At 45.4% G+C, this 25,381-nt stretch overlaps 1 protein-coding gene across 1 annotated transcript in view; it reads left to right on the forward strand.

Annotated features, from left to right (window-relative positions):
- The window catches only part of LOC138265076 (connector enhancer of kinase suppressor of ras 2-like), a 1,142,768-nt gene that overhangs the window by 763,895 nt on the left and 353,492 nt on the right, over window positions 1–25,381 (forward strand). Inside the window, exon 3 of the mRNA XM_069212623.1 lies at window positions 13,809–14,011. Within this exon, the coding sequence (XP_069068724.1) occupies window positions 13,809–14,011 (203 nt within the window). The remainder of the gene's footprint in view (window positions 1–13,808; window positions 14,012–25,381) is intronic.

The raw sequence follows: 25,381 nt of genomic DNA on the forward strand, positions 1-25,381 counted from the left end.
TGAGGAAGATGCTGTAATACGATGCTCCACAAAGGAGAAGAAAGGCTGATTTTGATGGAGGCTGTCTCTTTGTACCTGGAAGTAAAAAGCTGGAGAAAAAAACAGGCAGTCCTGAACTCAATTAAAGTAAAATACAACTTAACATTTATGAGAACAAAATTGTGAAGTATCTTAACCCGAGGCGCACAAACCTCGAATAAAGGCACACTTTGTATACAGTTAAGTGGTACAATTCTTTTTATATTTGTACGTTTGTTTTTCCAATTATTTCACGATTGTTTTCATTATTATCTGCGCTTAAGAAGAGACATGCAAGGGCTTTGTCTTTCACCTACACCACATTATTGTTTTGCTGGTGAATTAAATGCATTTATGTTATCATCATCACCCGGACCCTACCAATGCCAACAGGAGGCAAACGAAAACGCGCGTGATTTCGTCAATGATAGATGGATATTTTATGCTGCGTCACCTCACAGATGAGTAGGGGATAGAACGACATTAAACATATGCGGGCTTGAAAAGTTGAACTTCGGTTTGAATGATTTAAGCAGCCCACGCTTTGAAGCTTACACATATGCTAGGCCAAGCCTCGCCTCACCGCTTTACTCTCTCAGGTTTTTCTCTGAAAGTGGATGACGGGGTAAATTGCTTTACTGGGATTCATTTCCCTTGTTTTGTAAGTGGTGTTCAAGCCAGCTAGGAAGTCAGGCAGATGGCGCATTTGAAAAAGTTTAGGCCTCTCAGAACAGAATGTCAAAACGCATTACACTTTTCAATTTGAATCCAGCAACGGACAGTTCACATTTGCATGCATCGTTATTGTTGCCTGATAATTGGATTCACGTTGTCACTGCTTCGCTGTTACATTCAGGAAAATGTTTTAGAGTGCTCTGGCAAAAACTTTAGGTTAACCCTGCCGTCATTTACTGAAGAGACAGAGGACAGACTCCCCTACTCGCTTTTTGCCGACATGATATTATTAGATTTGCCTAACTGAATATTCAGTGGAAATACTATTCAATGAACAAGAGATGCATGCAGATCAAACACCAGTTTAGATAGATCAGCTAATAAGATATCAATGTATATATAATTACAAATGGTGTGTATGTTTTAGGATTAGAGCTTTAAATGAGAAATAAAGCATTAGAGAATTGAAAGAGTGATGTTGAAATGATATGAGGGCACGTGGAGTGAACACATGAACAGAAGGTACAAAGATGTATTAAGGCATTTTTCAACATAGATGACAAAACGCCAAACATGTCTCTCTAAACAGTGTTTTATTCTTCTTCGTCATACATTCTGATTCGGTATTACTTTTTCGACGTTTACATGTCGCGATACTGAGCACGAGAAATGGCAGTTGCAGACTGCAGATGGACGACACTTCCGGGCCGCTGCCAGGCCGGCAGTTATTTCTTATTTACTGCTCCAATCCCAACATTTTTTACACAATTTCTAATTATATACTGCTGATATCTATTTAACTGAACTGTCTATACTTCTGTTTAATCTGAATTGCTTTTATGCTTGGTGGATTTGAAAACGTTCTGAACTTTGTCTAACACCCGTCTACGATAAATGGGCTTTTTATTTGATAAACATGGAACCATCAGAATGGTCTCAGCCTGATACTACCAGCACCATGTAGTAGTCTGTGGAGCGATGTTGCTCCTACTATGCCAAGTTTGGAATGATTTGTACTGTGCATAAAGCCCCCGAGCAGCTTAAGACTAAAACAAAAAAACATTTATTTGACTTTTAATTCTAAATTAACAGTATGCTTTTTTTGTAACTCGCCTACCCTGTCGACCTCATACATGATAATACAGACCCTCTACTTCACAATTGTAATACGGTTGTTGAAATATAGCTTTATTAACGTGATGGCACATTTTTCTGGAGCAATTTTAAACATTTCAAATAAAAAGATACAACTTGTGGCAAAGAGCAAGCCAGGACGATTCGAAACACACGGGCCTCCTTCCCCAACCTTCTTACGTGCAAATTAGATATACACTGCAGATTCTCTGATTTATGAGTGTAAAGCCAGTTTATTATTTGAGGAAAGTCGGTGTACCATTAATGGATTTATCTGCTCAGTGGTTTCTGCGGCAGGTGGCGCGTGGGCATTCCATGGTGGAAGCGCCCTGGAGGCTCGTGCCCACCCATAATCTTACATTTGTGTGACATTTCCCATACTATTTTTTGACCTCCTTCTCACCTTGGGAACATGTGTACATGCACCCATCCATGCACGGTCATGCACTTGCTGGTGGGGTATTATAATTTGTACATAAAAGCATGTAGAAAATATCCCACCTCATCAGGTCCAGGAAAGCATTAGAGCTGGGAAAAGCAAGCTGCCGGTAAACATAATTTAATCATCAAATAATGGATCAGAAATCTGGGCATTCTGTTGCTTCCATTAGCCTTTTCAGAAGCATTTTTGCGGTCCTCTGAAGTATGCCTCTGTTCCATTAGAGGTTCCTTGAAAGCATCCAGAGGCCAGTGAAAAACCTATCAAATTGCACGTCTCCAAGCAGGCTGACCTACTTCACTCATGTTTCCGACAGCTTGACGTGATTACGTAAGACCAATAGGAAGGGCATTACATCCACATCTCTTGATCCCATTAAAAACCCACTGTCCCTCGTTCACTTTATGTTCTCTCTTCAGATCTAATCTGAAGCTCTCAACTGATGAATGGAGCCCACGACTGCAGTGCTACCCCCACCCTCACCTCTGACAATCCACAGTGGTTCTTACACCACTGTCAGACTCAAAACCGTCACCAGATATTTTCAAAATCATAACTGGCCGGATGTCATACTCACTGGTTAATGTGGGTACACTTCAGGATGTCAGAATGACTGACTCACTTACAGCTCTTTGTACCGCCTAATCGAGACGTGTTCGATTATTGGCTGATGCTTGCCTTGTGCTTAGCTGCAAAATAAAAATGATTAAATATTACATTATTTCAGATGTGTCATGGTTTATATTAAAATGATGACACTGGCACGATCATTTTACTTAGTAACACCTTAGCTAAAAGGAGGGGTCAATTATGAACATTTTCCAAGCAGATTTCTGATTTGTTACAGTCCCGCAGGCACTGAACAGAGGCACTGTCCCGTGTGACAGATATTCGGTGTTTGCTTCGGTTCTTCTCGATGCTTTCTATTCATACTGATAAATATTTCGGTATATTTATGCTACTGTGCTAGACAGTAAATACTCACGTCCTTTGTGTAGGATGTGGGAATCATCTAAAAGCAAACAAAAGCTTCGTGCAAAGCATCCGTGTGTAGTATGTTAATATATTTATAACATATCTATTCTACGTGGATACAAAAAAAAAAAATACAAAGCAGCTAACCGCACACGGAGCATTTATTGATTAAAATGAATCGACGCAAGCCAGAAAGGTTGCAGAAAAATAGAATGGGAAAGAGTAAACGGAAAAGAATAAAACTGTAGCAAGGACAAAACACTTGATGTTAAAAATAGCCATTGTCTGGTCATTTGGTTAACATTACCCTCATGGCGGACCCGGCACACTCCCACATATAGTGAACGGACACAGTCGAACGTCCGAAACTAGCCCAGGGACATGTGTGCACCCAGACACTGCAGACAGAGAGGGTGACCACAGGGAGAGCGGTCCGGCTGCACTGCCCTGTAGCCAATGCTGCCGAAGAGACAACTGGTGGTGCAAGAGGTGGACGATTTACTGGAGACAGTTATTGTGAGGTATGAAATGGTGGTAGGCCGTAACATCAGTTACGAATGAAACAATAAAAAAGATATTAAAAAAGATTGCCCTCGTGTTTATGGTGTTAAGCAACCATCAGCAGACATCGGTCTTTACCCCAAGTGTCACTTTACCAAATCCCATGAGCAATACCTTGTGCTTTCCTCCTTTCAAGTTAGATGAAATTAATACTATTGAGGAGGAGTGAATGAAGGAGTGAATGATATGGATTGTTTATGAATGTCTATGAATGAAACCTTGATATGATGCAGAAGAGAGAGAGTTCTACCCAGGGAAAAGGCTACAAATGCTGATAAGATACTATGATTTTTTGTCACATTTTTAAGTGACATAAATTCAGGAAATTGATTTTTGCTCAACTTAGGAAAAGGGGCTTTTGATGACCCATCATTCTTGATCCTGTTGTGTATGGTGGAAAAACCATTTCTATAATGGCCAAATTACTATAGCCTTTTCTATCTGTTCGGTTATAGAGTAATTTACATTTTCAATGTGCTGCAAAGAGTTTTGCTTTTACCCAATAATACACTGGTACCAGAAAAATGGTATTGCCAGTTAAATATTGTTGAATCAATTTACTTATGCTCTTATTAATAGCAAACAATTTAAACCTGGTGCCCTTCATGTGGAAGGTGGGGGAAACTTCTAGAAATTCCCTTTGAAGTCCTCAGGCATCCTGCCTTCCCTGTCCTTGTTCTAGACTAACTATAGGGGGTATGCAGCTCTTGTGTAGAGGCTGGACACAACTTAAAATTAATTTTAAGTAAGGCTGGGCCCAGCTCCAACCCTGCCAGTGATGGCCTTGTCAGGCACATCTAAGCTCTATATTGTGTGTGTCTATCTAGGAGGAATAGCTTAACTGTCAGCTATATCCAGTCACCCAGGGACAGGCTACAGACAATAAATGGCTAGAGGAGGAAAATACCACATTTATAAAAGTGGAATTCAACTTCCCCATGACATTTTTTTTTCATTATAATTCCAAAGACACCAAACATGAACTGGCGATCTGCACCAATTTGGAAGTAACAGCTTATTAAATGTAATAAGGTACTTCCAATGTTAGTCTAAGGGAGAGGTAGGTCTTGCAGTAGTGAAGAGTTTTTCACTACCTGTAAAACTTAAAATTACATTACCCACAGTTTAAATATTTTTCACCCTGCCCTGTGGGCTGTTTGGGCCTACCCTAGGGTTGACTTAAATGTATTTAAAAGCAAGGTCGGTTTTGTCAGGTCAAAATGGCAGTTTAAAAACTGCACACACAGGCTGCAGGCTGTAATGGCAGGCCATAGACATGTTTGAAAGCACATTTAATTTATATCTAGTACTTCTTCACAAGGGACTTATAAGTAAATAATATATACAAATTGGGTATGAGCCAATGTTGCCATGTTATAATGAGTGGACACACACACTTTAGCACTGCTAAAGTGCACAGAGCCCTAAGGACAGCAAAAACAGGATCACCAAAAAACTGTGGAGAAAGGCAAAACGTTTAAGTATAATAATCTTTTTCACTAGTAGTCTCTCATGCAACCCTCCAACTCTTAGCTGCACAATAAGCTTTTTTTTGCACCCACTAGCACCACCTAGACAGGAAGCTTCAGCCTGAGGAGAGTGGGTCCCGGGTGCCCACAAATCTAACCACAGATCCCTTGGAACTGCCAGTTCTAAGGTATAAGGCTGCCCTTGTTCAGTCCCTCCTCATGTATACATTGGTGGGAAGTTGCTCTGAAGACAAGGTCTTGCTAAGCTCCTGAAGAAAGCAACCATCTTGGTACTCAGCTGACCTCAATCTCTAATTGGCTCATATGTACCACTGGATCCAGTGGACCTGAAGGTCCTGTTAGTCAAAGTAGATTTTAAGACAGTCATTTCTTCTGAACACTGGCTGCATGATATTGTCTCCTTGCTTCGGCTTGCTCTGACCTTGTCCCTTATTTTTTCCAGACATAATATTTCTCCAACTAGGCCATGGATTTCTTCCCAAAGAGCTTTCCATTTTCCCTTTCTCATAGGATTCAAATTTACCTGTGTTTTTCTTATTCTCCTTATTCAGTGAATAAAGTAAACTTGCGCTCCATGGAGGTGCATTGCTCTCAATCTGTTTATTTGTCTCAGAATGCATCTTTCCTTCTGATTGACACTCTTTTAATGTCTTTTGACATCAATACTAAGGGTTGGCTTCCTACTTTGACGACACTGAGGACCCGATAATGTCTCTGGTGGTCCCACCATGGGACCATGGTGGTGACGTTCCCCTCAAGCTTATTACAATGTTCCCACCCGGCTGACTGTCAAGAACATTGTATTATGCATTCCCAGGACCGCCAGCCTCGTAATGAGGCCCGGAGTCATTGGGTAGGGTTGGCCATTTCCTTGACTTGCCTGGTTTCAGGGTCTGTCCTCCCGGTCCTGTCCAAGTTATGTCTACCTTCTTGGCAACTTTCAGAAGGCATACTTGTGGGTCTGTCGTGAGGTTATTTTAACATTTATAGGGCTACAATATTTTAGCTCTGGGCCTTCGGCCTGTGCCCTTTCACCTAATTACAGTTAATTTTCTTCTTATTATTATTTTAGCACAGCTTAATATTAGTTGAGATGTTTTATTATCTTTGATCATTTACCCATTCACACAGAATTTGTTATTCATTTCTTTGCACGGTACAGAGAGAATGACGTCTCCTATACATGGGGAAAATACATGTTGTCTCTTCTTGTAAGTTCTTGGCACATCAAATGTTTTATTATAAAACACCACACTGCACCCACCACCTTAGAGGAGAAATTCCAGCCAGCCTGCCATCCCATGCTGCACGTTGTCGTCGCAGTTTTTCCTGAAACTCTGCATCTTCCCTTCATCCATGTGGTAGGAGTCCCTGCAGACCGACAGACCTCTTCTCTACCTAAAGCATAGGTATTTTACTCGGGTTTCCTACCAGGGACTAGATGGGCAGATTGGGGCCAACACTGCTTTTGCTCTCATGTAGAATCTTAGTAGTGCAGGTACGGATTTTAGAATCACTAAAGTGACAGTATGGTGGGACTCATCCTCTGTTTCCTTTCCTAGGCACTGCTCTAATGGTGTTGTGTTTCATTATCCTAATAATCACAATACATGCCTTTTTACATAGACTGTAGTTGCTTCAATAAATGTATTATATCAAATCCTGCTTCTGTTTGTCTTTGCATGTATGGGATGTGTATAACTGAGAGAAAGGGGTAAGATCTGTTCCAGCATGACTTCCCTGATGAGTCTTAAAGGTAATGTGATAGGCTGCCACAAATCACCTTTACTCTTGCATTTTGGTGAGGTGCTACTCACTAACCGAACAGATTAGGCCAACAGCTGTCACACGGTATTAGATTAGACTCAGTTTCCCCACGCTAAGTGGTCCTGCTGCCCAAAGTCCAGCAGTCTCGTTCCTAGCAAGTCCTGTGACAGGTCTTATTTAATGCTGCATCTGGGCACTGCAGATTACCGTCATGTTCCTTTACAAGTTGCCGGTGGGTGAGCGTCTCTCATTACTTTTAGTTCTTGTGTACTGGCCTTGTGGGACTTTGAATGTTTTTCTGGTGTTAAAATAAGATGCTGCAGTATTCACCTCTGTTTTTCCCCAAAGTCTCTGTAATTGACGTAATTCCCTGGTTACTTATTGATAATCTTCATTAAGCCAATTCCTAGTCTTCCTCCTGACATTCCTGGATTCCAATAATCTCTGACCAGTTGACATCAGCAAAAGTCTTCAGGGAGCTTTTTGGGAAAATTAAGGATGGCTTTTCTAAACTGAGTTAATAGATGAACATTCCATCTAGGAAAGTAACTAACAATCTCTTTAGCCTTTACAATGTTGAGTTTGAGAGCATTAGCATCAAAGCGTCAGTCACCCAGAAAAGACCTGACACAGTAGGATACGCAATACGTTTAAAGTACCTGTCACAGCATTTCCATTTGGATATAACCTAATCCCTCATGGATAGGTTTTCGTCAAGAAGGACTCCCAGGTTTCTCGTCGTTCTACTAGAAGAAGGTGCAGGACCTAACTCTGAGGGTCACCATTCCACCGACCAGCATAGCTGAGCTTTTCCAAACAAAATGATCTCTGTTTTTTATTCATTTAACTGACAATAATTTAGGGTCAACCATGTAGCAATTTTCTTCATATAAACAATAAATCTCTGGCATTTTTCATGTCACTCCCAAAGGAGATGACTAGTTGGGTGTCGTCTGCATGCAAAAGTATTTCAAAACCACAGGATTTGACTATCTGGGCAAGGGGCGCCAAATACATGTTACAAAGAGTGGGTCTAAAGGAGGAACCTTGAGGAACCCCTTTGCTGAGAGGAAGGACATTTGATTGAAAGTTGCTGAAAGAGACCATTTGCGTCCTGTTGTAGAGAACATCTTTGAGACAGTCTAGGCCTTTTTCTTGGATACCTATCTCAAAAAGACACTGTTAGAAATGGGGTTTCTGGTTGGCTAGGGTGTGTACCTCAGCCAGGCAGAACTTACCCACTCTAGTCAGGGCAAGGGAGTTACACGTCCAAGATAACCCCTGCTCACCCCCTTGGTAGCTTGGCACGAGCAGTCAGGCTTAACCCGGAGGCAATGTGTAAACGTCTGCACAACACACAAAACACATGTGACGCAATATCCCCACCATAAAGGAAACACAACACCAGATTATATGAAAATATACTGTATTGTACACAACGCAATTATCAGACCAAACACATAACAGTAGTATCCTGCTACTTTAGCAGTTGCCAGAACGTTACACATTAGTTACTCTGCAAACTAGCAGTAGTCACAAATAACACACAGGTTACTCAATATTCTGCAACATAAGCAGTAGTAAGGAAACACGTTATTACACTAAAGCACTTGTCATAGGAATATCATAAAACGCCCATAGTAGGAACATTATAAAACATATGGCAAGTTAGAAAAACATATTAGCATGTCATGCCCATAACAGGAACATTTGCATACACATATGTAAAAACATCAAACGCAGGTAGGTAATATATGAATCAAACAAAAGTCTGTAGAAAGAACTTTGGATTACAACTATATTGGTCCTTTAAACAGTACCAGGTTGGATGAAGGCACCTCCAGTGCCCCAGAAGGCGAACAATGGGGCCCCCGGCGCTCCTATGTGCAAAACGGGGGCCTCCCTTATACTCTGGGGTCAGAGGAGGGCGACATGCACCTCCACTCTTTTATAGACAGGGCCCTCTGGGTACCGTGATTACTGGGGGCCCCCCAGGGCCTCAACCGGCCCTTACGAGGGGAGCCAAAGGCAGCAAAAACAACTTAGGGCAGGAGGGGGGCACCACGCACCCCCTCTGGTTTAATGACAGGCCCCTCACGGGACCTGCGATCTCTGGGGGCCCCCCCCGGGCCTCCACTGGCCCTTCCACCAAGGGGGGGGGCCCACAATAATGCCTGTTTTACCTAACAGCAGAAAAGGAGCGTCCTGCTCCTAACGCAGAGGCCAGGGGGAAGGGGGCACTCCCCGCGCCTTTCCCTGGTCCTGCCGTGAAGCCACAAGAAGATCGGACCCCTCCTGGGGCCCGAGCAGACACTCGCCTGCACCCAATGTGGTGCGCGAGTTTTCTTTCAGCTTCCCGGGCCGCTGCGGTGATCTTATTTTAAGGGGCACAATGCAGCCAGGAGCCTCCGAGCTCCCAAGGCTCCATAAGCGCGCTGCAATCAGCACTATGGCAGCCACAACCACGGAGAAGCACCCCTTGTGAAGAAATTGATGCAGGGGTCAGGGGCCACAGCACTCTGCCCCTGGGGAGCAGAATCTTAAGACAAGGTCCTCAGGTGGAAGGCCCAGCTACAGGCCAGCACAAGGAAAAGGCAGCAAGTGGCAAGTCCTTCACAGTGACCAGGCAGGTCACAGGTCAGCACAGCAGCAACAGTCCATGGCGGTTCCTGGTGAGTCCTTTCAGCCTTTGGTGTCCAGTTCCAAGATGATTCCAAGAGTCTCCAAATTGTGGGGAAAATTCCCCTGTACTTATAGTCAGTTCTTACAGTGTTTTACAATGGTAGGGAGAGGAGGTTTCAGCCAGTTACAACTGGTTCTGGGAGTGCCCCCTCTCTCCTTTCAGCACAGGCTCCAAACATCAGTGGGGGGTTAACGACCCTATTGTGTGAGGCCAAGGCACAGTCTTTACAAATGCAGGTGTGCCCCGCCTCTCCCTTCTCTCAGCCCAGGAAGACTATTCAGTATGCAGATGCACCTCTGTGACACCTCCACCCTCCCTGTGTACAGGCTGTCTGAAAAGTATGCACAAAGCCCCAACTGTCCCTCTGCCCAGACGTGGATTGGAGTCAAGCTGCAAAACACACGAGTCATAAGCACAGATAAATGTGCACTTTCTAGAAGTGGCATTTCTGTGATAGTAATAAAAAATACACCCACACCAGTAAGCAGCATTTATTATCACCATCACAACCATACCAAACACGCCTACGCTACCACTCATAAATCAGATAATACCCCTTACACATAAGGCAGGGCATTTCTAATGCAATCCTATGAGAAGGCAGCACTCACAGCAGTGAGACACCAAGTTAGGCTGTTTGTCACTACTAGGACAGGCCATGCAATATAGCACATGTTCTGCCTTTCTACATACATGGCACCCTGCCCATAGGGCTAGCTACGGCATACCTTAGGGGTGACTTACATGTAGTAAAAGGGGAGTTCTGGGCCTGGCAAGTAAATTTAGATGCCAGGTCCCTGTGGCAGAAAACTGCGCACACAGGCCCTGCGCTAGCAGGCCTGAGACAGGTTTGAAAGTCTACTTCAGTGGGTGGCGCAAGCAGCGCTGCAGGCCCACTAGTAGTATTTAATTTACAGGCCCTGGGTATAGAGATACCACTGTACAAGGGACTTACAGGTAAATTAAATATGCCAATTAGGTATAAGCCAATCATACCAACTTTAGATGGGAGAGCACCTGCACTTTAGCACTGGTCAGCAGTGATAAAGTGCTCAGAGTCCTAGAGCCAACAGCGAGAGGTCAGAAAAACCAGGAGGAAGGAGGCAAAAAGACTAGGGATGACCCTGCGTAAGGCAAAAAGTCTAACAGACACTGAATCAAGATGGAATGTGAGACATTATCAAATGCCTCTGACAGATCCAGAAAGACCAGCACTGCCAGAGTTCTGATAGCAATGAAAGTAAGTCTAGAAATAACATGGCAAAATCACTGTTGCTGGTGACATGACCACATCAATAACAAGACACTGAATTGGAAGAGGCCAGCTAAAAACCATTACCCTTTTTCAATTAATTTTTTGACACTAAAGATGCAGTAGTATAGCTTCTAAAACATGTTTACCTCTGTAGTACAATGGAGGATAAAGAAGAAGGGTACAATTTAGTAGATGTCAAAATAAAAATGGTAGGGGAAAAGAAGTTGGTGTAAAGATGGAATTAATTTGGAAACAAATAACAACTAAAAAATGAAAATGACAGGCAAGATGTATTCCCTTTATTTAAGAAAGACCTCCAGCTTCACAAAATTGTAAATGAAATAACTCATTGAAAATATAGACATATAGCACTTTGATGCTTTTACATTTGATATATACACACAGTATTAATATCCTATAAGTCTCCATTATAATAGAAAATCATTATGAAATTAATTCCCAGTAGTGCACATATGGTACTTAAACACATTAATGACCCAGGTTGACATAAACTCTTACTAACTGATTTCTGACGTGCTTATTACCGCACTACAAAATTCTACTTTTATTCTTCCTAATAAAGAACATGAAAGAGCATGGCACAGAGGATTTAAGTTGCTTGAGGGAAGATTAGTGATGTGACAAAGAATTATAAGGAATAAAATACCCTCTATTATATGTTAAAGGTATATTGCAAGTCACCTTGAAGTTCTTTGATTTTATAAAGCAGCTTAGCCTTTATCCTTGTTCTTCTGGTTACAGACCTCTGGTGACTTGTAATATCCTTATATTGTAGAGCAGCAGCTACTGTATCCCATATATCATGGTATGAACTTAATCAACACCCATCTCCTCAACTTATAATTCCAAAATGTGGAATTCTATATGTCCTTGGCTGGATCCACTTCCTAGGTTTTTGTGATTGCAGATTAAAGGTTATAAAAGCTAGAGGGAAAATAAAAAGTAAAGGGAAATAAAAAGTAATTCGGACAGAGAAATGACTTTCCATCTTAGACAAGGTATTCAAATGTGGCACAAATACATTTACTAAAGTGTTTTCTTTCAACACTGATGCCAATCCCTCATATGAAAAGTAATGTGATTTGAATGAACTCTTCAAGTAAAGTTCCTGCATATTAATATCTGGTACTTTTGTGGGTACTCTGGCAACACAGTTCATGAGCAAAGCAAGCATTGTACAAAGGAAATTACACAAACATAAATGTACTTTGTGAAATGATAAACTACACTTTGCATTTTTTTGTTTTAATTAATGCATAAATAACATTTTGGACTCACACACGAAAAGTTAATTGCAGTCTTATTCTAGTGAGATAGAACATGTCTACCCATTGTTAGTATAGAAGGTCATGTGCATAAGAATATTTTAAACTTGTGTTAATGCAGGGGCAGCCCCTTTACTGTGGTGGAGGAGTGTCGCCCCACTGATGAAAGCAGAAAACTAAAGTGATAATAAAATTGTTTTATTATTACTTTGTTTTTCCACTGTCTTAAGGTGGGGCAGGGCCAGCATCCTCCGTGTCAGCTCAGGGAGGAGTGGTATGTCACTTTTAAGTGTGCATGGCAGTTTGACTGGCCATCTGAGGCCGGCCAAACGTTCATGCGCACTTAGACTCTCCACCCGGCTGTGTTTCGCAGCCAGGTGGAGAGCAAGCGCAGTCTCCCACTTCCTCCTTAAGCGCCATTTCAGCCCATTCAGGCCAATCCCGGTGCTTCTCTAATGCTGGGTAATAGCATGAGGGAAGCATCAGGATTGGGTGGGAAGGAGTGGAAGCAGAGAAAGAAGAGAAGATTTTCCCGAAGCGGCGCGAGCAGCAGAACACAAAGGTGGCAGGTATTTTATTTTATTGCCCCCCGGAGTGCTGGCCCCCCCACCCCTTTCTGGCAGTAGCTGCTACTGTGTGAATAAATTGTGAAATTGTAGAACTGAGGGAACGAGAAAGAGGCAGCTAATATTGTTTACAAATAACCCTACCATCGACATGCCAGTTATCATTATTTATTTAAGTGATTACAGAGGAATTTGGAGTCTGATGTCCTCATGAGCCCATCTAGTATGGCCATCCTCTTGCTTACTCATTTCACAAACCGTAAATGGTCTCATGCTTCACTTTTGCTTATTCAGCAACATTAGCCTTCATTGCTTCTGTTAGGATCAATGGGACATTGTTCTAATGTTACATTTAAGACTCACCTATCAATCTCATGCCTAAAACTCTAGCTAAAGCAGTGCCTTATTGTGACAAATGACTACCTCTTGTACTTTATTTGTTCTAATTAGGAAAGGGAACATCTTGCTCTCCTGACCCTATTGCCCAAACCTCCATACAATATTCATTGAACAAGTGATGGGATACATCCACTATTTTGATAGGCATTTTGGACTCTTTTCAAGCAGCCTCTTTTCCTTCAAGATATCTGAGGATGGATATATAAGGCAGCTCTGAGGGTGCTCCTCCGAGGCCTGGTCTAGGACATTTGTTTTGAAATTCATTGGGCCTTGTTTGCAAGAATCTGATGCATTGTCTCCAATGCATCAGATTTCTTGCTCTGCTCTACGCCCCCCACAACTCCATGGATGTACTGTATTTACAATACAGAGCTCCGTAGAGCACGTTTTCACAGATGCGTCAGAAATTGTTCATTGGAAATTTGTTTGCAAACTACTAGATTACAACTTTCTTCAGTCATGCTGTTTTATACCCTTCCTGCCATTCGGAGCCAAATAAATTCATATATTGCTTTTTGTTCAAATTGACATTTTCTAATTGTTGGTTTTCATGATTTCAGAATTATGGTTTGGAGACAGAAAACCTGAGAACCCTCTCTCATAAGCTGAATGCCTCTGCCAAAAATCTACAGAACTTTATAACAGGTAGACGGAGGAGTGGCCACTACGATGGCAGAGCCTCCAGACGACTGCCAAATGATTTCCTTACCTCTGTTGTTGATTTGATTGGTGCTGCCAAGAATTTACTGGCCTGGTTGGACAGGTAAATAGTATTGTTATTTGAATTACTCAGAATGAAATATAAATTAATGTGTTTTAGGTACTCTTCTTCTGAACTATTTCACTCCATTTAATTTCCATTGAACCTGTCATTCCATTCTTAGGTCTGGTAGCACAGCTGCCTGTAAGATGTGTTTCATTATTAATTCCTTAAAATATAGATAGAGTGAGATTTGGTTCTTCCTATAGGAGTATTAATGTCTTATCTCATGCTCTTGGATATTTGATGTATCATTCCATCTTACAAGAAGTGTTTGCATTCGGATGCATGTGGGATTATGGTACATAAGAAACATACTCTCAGTTTTTCACTGTAAATCAGATTCAGGTCTTTATCTTCTATATGCATTCTCTACAGAAATAATCCTTTTCTTTTTCCACAGCACTGGCAAAGCTAATAGGAGAGCTTTTAATCTGATCAACAGCATTTGTGCATACATTGGTTGCACAAAAAATAGTTAAAGTGAATTGGCCAACTAAAGCCAGACCTTTCGTGTTGCCAGTGCTTTTTTGAATATTTGTCTATCAGTATTCTTCCCAATCCAGTCTCATTAAGAGAAGTGCTGCCTCTGGTGATTGGGTAACTTGGTCACTGTGCTGACCTAAGCTACAATAAAACAAAGAAATGTGGTAGGCCCTGAGGAATACCCAAGATTTAGACAAGTAAACTCTAGATTTATCATAGCCCCTAAATAATTATGAGGAACATTAATACATCCTCAATGTAAATCCAACAAAAACAATGAAGTCTAAGTAACAAGTAAATAGAACATTATACAGTTTACACAAGTATAACACATATAAACTGTCACTGCACACAATATATGCTATGTTTCTATTTTTAAGAAATTAGGTTACAAGTTGAGGCGGATGAGAGCCCCACTCGAGTAACAAACACAATCTCTGTCATGGTGAACCACAAAAGTCACTAGATAAACCTGTGGTTAACTTTGTGGTCGCTTGGCACAAAAGCAGTCATAGTGATTTAGAGGAAATCTGTAAAATATTTATGCAGTACACAAACAGCAATAAAGTGAAAAAAACACAACACAAGGGAAATCTCAATCAATTTAGAAAAATTGAGAATATTGTAATAAATGAAATGACATAAAAATGGCAAAAATCTAATAAGTAGCATCAGATCTATGACTTTTTAAAGTGTTCAGTAAAAATAGCACCACAGAGAACCAATCATGGTTACATGGTTGCGCTGGACAAGGTCAAAGCCAAAAGCCAAGGCTAACTGCAATAGATATGGGTCCGATACCAGCACCAGGTTCATCCTAATAGAAAGTTTACCTTCTAATATGAGAAGCCCACATTGACAAGGTTGTCGATGGACAGGCTGCAGCATTCCACAAAAAGGGGTATGCCCATATTACCTTACTGTACCTGGGTCATGAACATTATATATTCACACAATATATTAACTGAGAAGCCTGGAGTATACTCATTTTTTAACAAGTAAAAGTAATTTCTCAACAACATTTTAGAGTGGAGGTGGAGAGCAAATAATAAGTTCCTGCATCTTATAGAGTTTTTCAGTGTATTCTTTCCTAATTTATACCATCTTTTTATATATATATGATGGACAGGCTGCAGGCAGGAACTGAGGAGTGGCTCACCAGCAGCATGTTGCTGAAGTTCCAAGCCTTGGTAGGAACTTCACTTTGGCATTGCAGTCGTTGTCTGCACAAAGAACTGTTCAATAATCGTAACCTTGCAATTGGCTGTAAACACAGTGCTGTCGGTGTTGACACAAAGGGCTCATGGTGGCAAAGTCTGGGATCTGTGTTTGGGAATTTCTTGGTGGCAGTTGGAGAGGGTTCTGCTTTGGCCTTAGTGAAGTCCACTTTCAATGAGACCAAGTACGTTTCTTTGCAATATAAAGTGCCTAGGGCCTCTGGTTTTACACCTGGAGTCAAGTTCTGGATTTAATGGGTTGGAGGAGTACACTCTAATACCAGTGAAGAGTCCAGAACTTGGGGAGCACCCCTCAGGGTTTGGGATTCACTCCAGCCGAGGCCAGCAGCAGGGTTTAGGCAGGTCCAGATGGTACTGGTCAGTTGCAGGGAAAGGCCTCTGGAAGTTTGTGGTGTCCCTGTAGCTCGAACAGGAGGACACCCAACCCCCTGGAGTGACTGTTGGGGTGCTGGGTTCAAGGCACGTAGGTCCAGTTTTCTTTCAGGCTTCAGACATCAGGGCTGACTTTCTTCTGAATCTCCACAGGTCAAGGAGTGTTCTGATGAGAGGTTCTCCGGGTGCCAGACTGTGAGAGGGGGACACCCCCTTTGTCTAACCCTCAACTGGTTTTGTTCACTTTCCCCTGGGTTTTGCTTCAGTGTGCCTAGGGAAATAAAGGACAGGTAGGCCTAGGTGTGGGCTGAATTTTGCCACCGGCAGGGCAGGCAACTTCTGAAGTCAAGAAGAGGCTGGGTACAGCCCTCAGGCTACCTTTTGAAGCTCAAAAAGGACTGCGTACAAACTCAAGGTCATCCTGCTCAGGAGTAGTAACACCTTTCCATACATCCAAGGTTTTTTAATCCTGTTTTTAAGGAATGTACATCACACCAGAGGAAAGCCTTTAACAGTCATGTGACCTTGGGCACTGGCAGAAAGACACAATTGCTTTTGGCACAAAGATGCCATCTTTCTAAAAGTGGTATTTTCAAAATAGTATTTTAAAATCCTACCTTACAATCAAAGAGGATTTTACATTCAAATTTAAATGTGTGGAAGAACTATTTATATAGCTGGCCCGAACTAAAGTTATCTCCTATTGAACATAAAAGGGCATCCTGGTGTTAGCCTATGGGAGAGCTAGGCTTGTTGCACTGAAAATTGACTGGGGCGGGGGGTATTTCACTGCCAGAACATGTAAAAGTTAAGTTCATATGTCCTACTTTTAAACTCCTGTGCGCTCATCCCTATGAGTCTTTGGGTCTAACTTAGGGGTGACATAAATATTAAAAAGGAAGGTTAGGGCCTGGCACAACGATTATTTTGTCAGATCGAAATGATGGTTTTAAAACTGTGCAAAAAGTTTGCACTGGCAGGCCTGAGACATGTTTTTACAGAGCTATGTTAGTGGGAGGCAAAATGAGCACTGCAGCCCATTTGTAATATTTAATTTACAGGCCCTGTACATGTAGTACCATTTATGAGGGACTTATACATAAATTCAATGTGCCAATTAGGTGTATACCAATATTACTATGTTTGTATAGGAGACCGCAAGCACTTTACCACTGGCTAACAGGAGTAAAGTGTACAGAGTTCTAATGCCAACAAAATGTGTTCATCAAAAATAGAGTAGTGAAGGCAAAAATCTGGGGAAATACCATGGAAAAGATGGTAATTTCCAACAGTACTCAACCAAGCTGAGAACAAATCATCTCATTTTACAAATTAATCATTCTTACTTAAATTAGGCAAGCGGTACATAAATCTGTATTTGCCAGAATATTAAAAACCTTTCGATTCACATAATAGGAAATTGATAAAAGGTTCGATTAATTAATTTCCCAACCAAACGTTGCTGTGTTCGACTAGGATTACCAAGTACGCTGCCAACCCATTTGCATATGTTTTCCTGCACTAAATAAATTATTGTGATGTAATTTGCTTCGTTACTGGGTGCAAATGAAGTTGATAAAATGAGAAACTCAAATTGTACTTCACCCAAACAAATCACTACTACTTTCTTTTCCTGTGATAGTGTCTGTTGTACTACTATATTCAGGATTTGTTTTAGGAAGTCAGTACCTACTTAATATCCTTGCTGTGCTTTTATGTTTACCACTTCGGCTCCTAGGGCTGAAAGGAACTTTGCCCTGCGAATGGCTTACCGACATTGCATTTGTATATTTCATTCTTGAACGGTAGATTAGAGTAGTTTCAAGCTTTATTTTAAAAGATGTTATACATTTGGTACTCGGATACCACATGGTCCATTAATCACCTTTAGAATAGCGGTTCTTAACCTGAGTCCGTGGATGCCTGGGGGTCCAGGGGATTTATGACTGTTTAGTAAATTAAATAATAACAGCATACTAATAAAGTATATATGCACAGGAAAGCAACGCTGAAAATTAAATATTTTAAAATGCTCGGCAAACAGTTAAAAATTGTATGCTAACAAGTTGGTATCCATATCTCGGTTCATTAGAGCAGTGCATGTACAGTGATTGGAATTTATTATGAAGGATTGGTGGCCTCAAGTGAATCCCGTCTCTCTGCTCTGTCTCTCTCTGTCTCTCTTGCCACAGCTTTCTCTTCTATGCCCTCTGTTTTGTCCCCGTTGTTCTTCTGTACCCTCTTTCACCATCGTGTTTCAGTGCCTTTCTCTAGTTTTATGTTTTTTTACTGCTCTTTCTCTAAGTTGTGCCTTTGCTTCACCACAGTTTCAATACTTTTTCCAACATTTGTTGCCTAATTTCATCACAATATATCACTACTTTTTCTATTTGTGCCCTTGTGTCACCACTGCCCTTCGTTTTTACTATTTTTCATTCATTTGTGATCTAGCCCCCTTTAAAGGTTACCTGCGACCACTCTTCTGGCTGTTCAAGGGCTTTTTGGACCATCTCCAAGGTCTTGAGGCTCCTCCCTGTTTCTGTCTCTCTCTCACAAGCTTGCTGTCTTGTCACTTGTTAGAAATGGGGTCTTTGGTTGGCAGTCAGGTTACCCCTTGTCCAAGCAAGTCACTCTAGTCAGGGTAAGTCACACACAAAACAAATTATCCTGTGCTCACCCTCTGTTAGCTTGGTACTGAGCAGTCAGGCTTAACTTAGAAGGCAATGTGTAAAGTATTTGTGCAATAAATCATGCAATAACACAGTAGAACACCACAAAAATACAGCACACAGGCGGTCATTCTGACCTCGGCGGTAAAAGGCACTTACCGCCGGTCAGAAGACCGCCATGACACCGCCTCTGCCGCGGCAAACCGCCACGGTCATTCTGACCCGCAACTGGCAAACCGCCAAAAACCCGACATCCACAAAAGTCCGCCACACCAAAGGTCAGCGAAAAAAAGGCGATGACCAAACCTCCACCGTCACGCCAACAGAAATACGCCCATACCATTCCGACCCACAAATCCACGCGGCGGTCTTTCAAACACGGTCTAAAATACACACACACATAGAAAACTCAGCCACATTGGTCAGTTTCAAATACACACACCTGATACACATACTAACACCACTCCCACACACCCAACACAATATAAAACACACACCCACATCACCCACAAGCCCCTACGACCCGAAATCATTGACGAAGGCTAGAGATAGAGCACAGAATAGACAATCCCACAACACAGAGGCACACAACACCATCACCCACACAACATCCACGCACAAAACACCACACACCACCACACGCACCACACACATCACCACAAACGCCACCCCACACCTCAACCACACCACCCCATGGCACCCCAAAGACACCCCAGGTTCAGTGACGCCAAACTCAGGGTCATGGTGGAGGAAATAGTCCGTGTAGAGCCCCAGCTCTTCGGGGCACAGGTGCAGCACACCACAATTGCCAGGAAGATGGAGCTATGGCAAAGGATAGTGGACAGGGTTAACGCGGTGGGACAGCATCCACGCAATCAGGAGGACATCAGGAAGAGATGGAACGACCTACGGGGGAAGGTGCGTTCCATGGTATCAAGGCACAACATTGCGGTGCAGAAGACTGGCGGCGGACCCCCACCTACTCCCCCAGAATTTACCGTGTGGGAGGAGGAAGTCTTGCACATCCTGCATCCTGAGGGCCTCGCAGGAGTAGGCGGAGGGATGGACTCTGGTAAGGCAAATCTTCACTACTGCTTCCCACCCCCACCCCACCTGCATGCCAAATCATACCTCCACCCTCACCCCCTCCCCCATCACACCAACCCCTAGCAAAAGGCTCACCATCACAACCCACCCATCCCAACACCAAGCCCTGCATGCGACCACAAAGCATGGACATCCATCACCAAAGCATGCCCACTGCACACACACATCACCCCCACAAGCCACCCTCACAAAAGCCCCCACAAGGGAATGCCTGCACTTGGGTACACGGACACCCACCCATCACACGAAATGCCACACACAGAAGCAATAACCATACTCTTATACCCCTGCAGGACCCGAACGCCACCACACCGCCACGGAGGGTCCAGAGATGTCCATCCCACCCCCAGAAGAGGCCCCCAGCGATGACAGCAGCTCTGTCTCCCTGGAGCCAGACGACCAGCCCGGCCCATCGGGGACCTCTGGACAGTCGGTTCCCCACAGACAGCCACAGGCTACACCAGACCCAACCCCCTCTGGGAACACCAGCACAGCTCCCACCCAGCGGGCCCATGCCTCTGTCTCCAGGACACGTAAATCAACGGTGTGTCCACCACTACAGGGCACCCAGGTTGACCCACCACCCCAACAACAACAGGGACCTGGGGGCAGTGGTATTGGGCACACCGTCCAGGGGACAGAGGCCCAGGAACACAGGGGAACTGGGAGGGCTGCTGTGCGACAGGGGGGGGACAGGCCCGGGGAACCGACTCTCCAAGAGGCCCTCTACTCCATCATGGGAGCATACCACCGCTCCCAGGAGACGATCGCGACGGTACTGGCCCGGTTCCAGGAGATCCAGGAACTGCAGGAGGAACGGTACATGGGGTTCAGGGAGGAACTGAGGAACATCGGTTCCGCAATGGGGACCATCGTCGTGGCCCTTACCCAGATCATCACCACATTGCGGGACCGTGTGGCACCCCAAAGGGCCCCTGTCACTAGCCCAGGCCAGGAACAGCCTACCACCTCCGCCGGCGCTAGTGGACAGGAGGCCCCCACACAACAACAGGCCACCAGAACCCCACCTCATGCAGAAGAAGAACCACCCCGCAAGCGGAACCTGAGATCTCACAAGAAGACAGAGTAGGATTGCAAGACCCCCGCCAGCCTAAGATACCCCCTGATGTCATCCCACTGTCCCACATTGTCACCCTGTCCAACCTTGAACTGCCCCTGCTCCATCCTTCCCCAGGCATATGGACAATGCACCTGTGCGACTGAGAACTGGACTCTGCCATGGACATTACTCCACCCCCACCCATCACCGTTTCCCAATCATGTACCTATATGTAGCACTTAAAATAAATCACTGATTCCACTTAAAAAAACAGGAGTCTGCTTGTATTCTTAACAAATGTATTACACATAACGGTGCTATAATGTCCAGTTACTTTGAGATGACAACATACCAATTTCAATAAGCTTTAGTCCATGGGCAAACAAAGCTGAAGTCAGGCAGTGGGTCATACAGCTCTGAAAAGGGAAGGGAAAGTCACAAATCAGTTAACTGGAACTGGGGGGAAACACAGACAGTGGAGACGCATGAGGCCTTAAGTAAATGTAAAATGGGGTGGCTGATTCTTACCTGTGTGCTACTGAAAGTATTGTTGTATGACTGTCTCCCTGTTGTCTGTGTCGTCCCCGTCGTCTTCCTCCTCTTCACTCTCCACAGGCTCCACAGCTGCTACAACACCACCATCTGGACCATCCTCCTGCAGAAAAGGCACCTGGCGTCGCAATGCAAGATTGTGAAGCATACAGCAGGCCACGATGATCTGGCACACCTTCTTTGGTGAGTACATGAGGGATCCCCCTGTCATATGCAGGCACCTAAACCTGGCCTTCAGGACCCCGAAGGTCCTTTCTATGATCCTCCTAGATCGCCCATGGGCCTCATTGTACCGTTCCTCTGCCCTGGTCCGGGGATTCCTCACTGGGGTCAGTAGCCACGACAGGTTGGGGTAACCAGAGTCACCAATTAGCCACACACGGTGCCTCTGTAGCTGTTCCATCACATAAGGGATGCTGCTATTTCGCATGACATACGCGTCATGCACTGACCCAGGGAACTTGGCATTTACATGGGAGATGTACTGGTCAGCCAAACAGACCACCTGGACATTCATCGAATGATAACTTTTTCTGTTTCGGTACACCTGCTCACTTTCTTTGGGGGGAACCAAAGCCACATGGGTCCCATCAATGGCACCAATGATGTTGGGGATATGTCCAAGGGCATAGAAATCACCCTTCACTGTAGCCAAATCGCCCACCTCAGGGAAAATAATGTAGCTCCGCATGTATTTCATCAGGGCAGACAACACTCTGGACAAAACCTTAGAAAACATAGGCTGAGACATCCCAGATGATATGGCCACTGTTGTCTGAAAAGACCCACTTGCCAAAAAATGGAGTACTGACAGAACCTGTACCAGAAGGGGAATACCTGTGGGTTGGCGGATGGGGGACATCAGGTCTGGCTCCAGCTGGGCACATAGTTCATGTATAGTTGCTCTGTCAAGCCGGTATGTAAGTATGATATGTCGTTCTTCCATTGTCGACAGGTCCGCCAGCGGTCGGTACACGGGAGGATTCATCCTTCTCCTCGCAAGTCCCAGCGGACGGTGCCTAGGAAGGACAACATGGAGCACACAGTCAAGCAACCCACAGGTTCGTTCACACAGCTTGCACAGTACACGAATCGCTATGCATTGAATGGCTTGTATGAGTGGCAATGCAAGGCCTAGGCCTGTGTGACGCAGTAGAAATCATGCCATGTGGGCCCTTGAAATGGCGGCTGCCTGACCTGTGAAGTGTGACAGTGGGATGTGAGGTCACTGCGCTGGCGTGGCACACCGTGGCGGTAGGCGGTCGAAGACCGCGGCGCAAAGCAGCATTGGTTAACATTGAACCCTATGGGTCTCAGGAGCCAATGACGATGTGCGCCGGCAGTCGCGGTACGCACCGCCGCGGTACGCACCGCCGCGGGCGTGACCGCCATTTTCTATCAGATTAATCACTCGAGACCTGATCATCCACAGGAGAGGACCTATACTGCAAGTGCTGCTGTGGCCTCGGTCTGGAAGATACAATGGCTGCTGCGCCTGGGGAAAGGGCCCCTGCCTTCACTTCCGAAGAATTGGAGAAACTTGTTGATGGGGTCCTCCCCCAGTATGCGCTACTCTACGGTCCTCCAGACCAACAGGTTAGTACACAGGGTGCACGTTGAATGGGCTATGCCTGTGTTGAGTGGGGTGTATGTAAGATGGTGGGGAGGGGAGCGAATGGCAAGGTTGGGGAGGGTGGGGGGGCACTCACATTGACCAGGCAGAAAACTGATGCGATTTCCTTTACCACCCTGTACATGTCACATAGGTCAGCGCCCATCAGAAGATCGAAATTTGGCGTGCCATCGCCAAGGACGTCCGGGCCCTGGGGGTCCACAACAGACGGGGCACCCACTGCCGAAAGAGGTGGGAGGACATCCGCCGCGGGACCAGAAAGACCGCCGAGTCTCTGCTGGGGATGGCCTCCCAACGTAGGAGGGGTGCCAGCCGCCAATTGACCCCCCTGATGTCCCGGATCCTGGCGGTGGCCTACCCCGATTTGGATGGGCGCATGAGGACATCACAGCAGACACAAGGGGGTGAGTATCAGCACATTCTGCTATCTTTGCGCGCAGTGAAGGTGTCTGGGTGGGGGAGGAGGGCTGTGGCTATCTCCAGGCCCGGGCGCATTCTGTAGGCTATGCCCCTCCGTTAGACACGGCCCTGTGCCCCCGCCCCCCACCTCTGTAGGGTGCCAAGTACAGCTATCCATGGTCTGGCCTCACCCATGTGTGCATTTGTCGTCCATAGACCTGTAGGCCTAGTCACAATAACTGAGTAGTGTACCCCGATTGCGCGGCCTAGTTCAGGGGGCTTCTGTGTCTGTCCTCTCCGACAACGGTATTGCCAATGCATGCACTCAACCTGTCTTCTTTTCTCCCCCCCCCATTTTCTTTGACTTCCTGTTCATGTGTGCATTAGCATCATCAGGTGGAGGAGAAGTGGCATCAGCGCACGAGGGAGCTGCATCTCACATGGCCCCGGAGGGCCATACAACAGACTCCGAGTACACCAGTGAGACGGAGGGCGAGTGGAGCTCCACAACGGGGACCCGTGGAGACGTCAGCGACACAGACACGTCCTCGGAAGGGAGCTCCCTAGCGGTGGCGGCAACATCCGTGCCCACCGCCACAACAGGTACAGCCGCCACCCAGCGCACCAGCCCCGCCCTCCCAGCAGCCCCTCAGCCTTCGCTCCATGGCCGCTCGCCCAGGAAGGCGGGCATCTCCTTCGCCCCAGGCACCTCAGGCCCTGCCCCAGTTACCCCTGCTGGACTCAGTGAGGAGGTCATTGACCTCCTCAGGACACTCATTGTTGGGCAGTCTACCCTTTTGAATGCCATCCAGGGTGTAGAAAGGGAGGTGCATCGGAGCAATGCATACCTGGAGGGCATTCATTCGGGTCAGGCTGTCCATCAGCGATCGTTCAACGCTCTGGCCTCAGCACTGACGGCAGCCATTGTCCCTGTCTCCAGCCTCCCTCTTCTGACTCCCTCCACCCAGTCCCAGTCTCCTGTTCCTCTGCCTATCCTATCCACACCATCAGACCAGCCTGCACACACCTCTACACCCAAGGGCAGCTCATCCAGACATAAGCACCACAGATCACACAAGCATTCACCCAAGCAACATCCAGATGCAGACATGCCAACAGTCACTACCACCTCTGTGTCCCCCACCTCCTCATCTCCCTCCTCCCTCCTTGTGACGACTCCACTCACACCTGCCTGCACACCACCATCAGCCAGTACTTCCATCACCAGCACACCCTCCATTACAGTCTGCACACGTGCAGTCACCACCCCCACTGCCATTTACACGTCCCCTGTGTCCTCTCCCAGTGTGTCTGTCACCCCTTCTTCCAAAGCACACAAACGCAGGCAGCCACCCACCCAACAGCCATCCACCTCACGACAGCCTCCGTCACAGGCACCTGCACCCAAAGACAGCACACTTGACTCTCCTACAACCACATCCTCTTCCTCCACTCCCAAACCCACTACACCTACCCGTCCCTGTCCTTCCCAAGTCCTTTTCCTTTCCAACCTTGAGCTCGTTCCAATCACTGACCCACCCCCTCCATCGGGTAAGAGTAAAAAAAGCACCTCAGCCACCACCAGCCCTGCATCTACTGTGACCAAAGTGCAGGGCTATTGGAGTCCACCAGATCCTAGGGCAGGAACATCGGCCAGCAGCAAGGGGACAGCCAGCCCACCCCCTGGGAAGAGGACAAAAAAGAAAAAGGCCCGGCGCGACAAGACTGAGACGGCTGCCACCAAGGACAGTAGCCTTGCCCCGTCACCTGCCACATCATCCAAGGGAGGCAGGGGCCACAGAGCTTCAGCGAAGGAGGGCAAGGGCAGCAGGGCGGAGAAGTCAGGCAGGAGGCGAG

Source organism: Pleurodeles waltl, chromosome 2_1 (genome assembly GCF_031143425.1).
Source record: "Pleurodeles waltl isolate 20211129_DDA chromosome 2_1, aPleWal1.hap1.20221129, whole genome shotgun sequence".
Lineage (NCBI taxonomy): Eukaryota > Metazoa > Chordata > Amphibia > Caudata > Salamandridae > Pleurodeles > Pleurodeles waltl.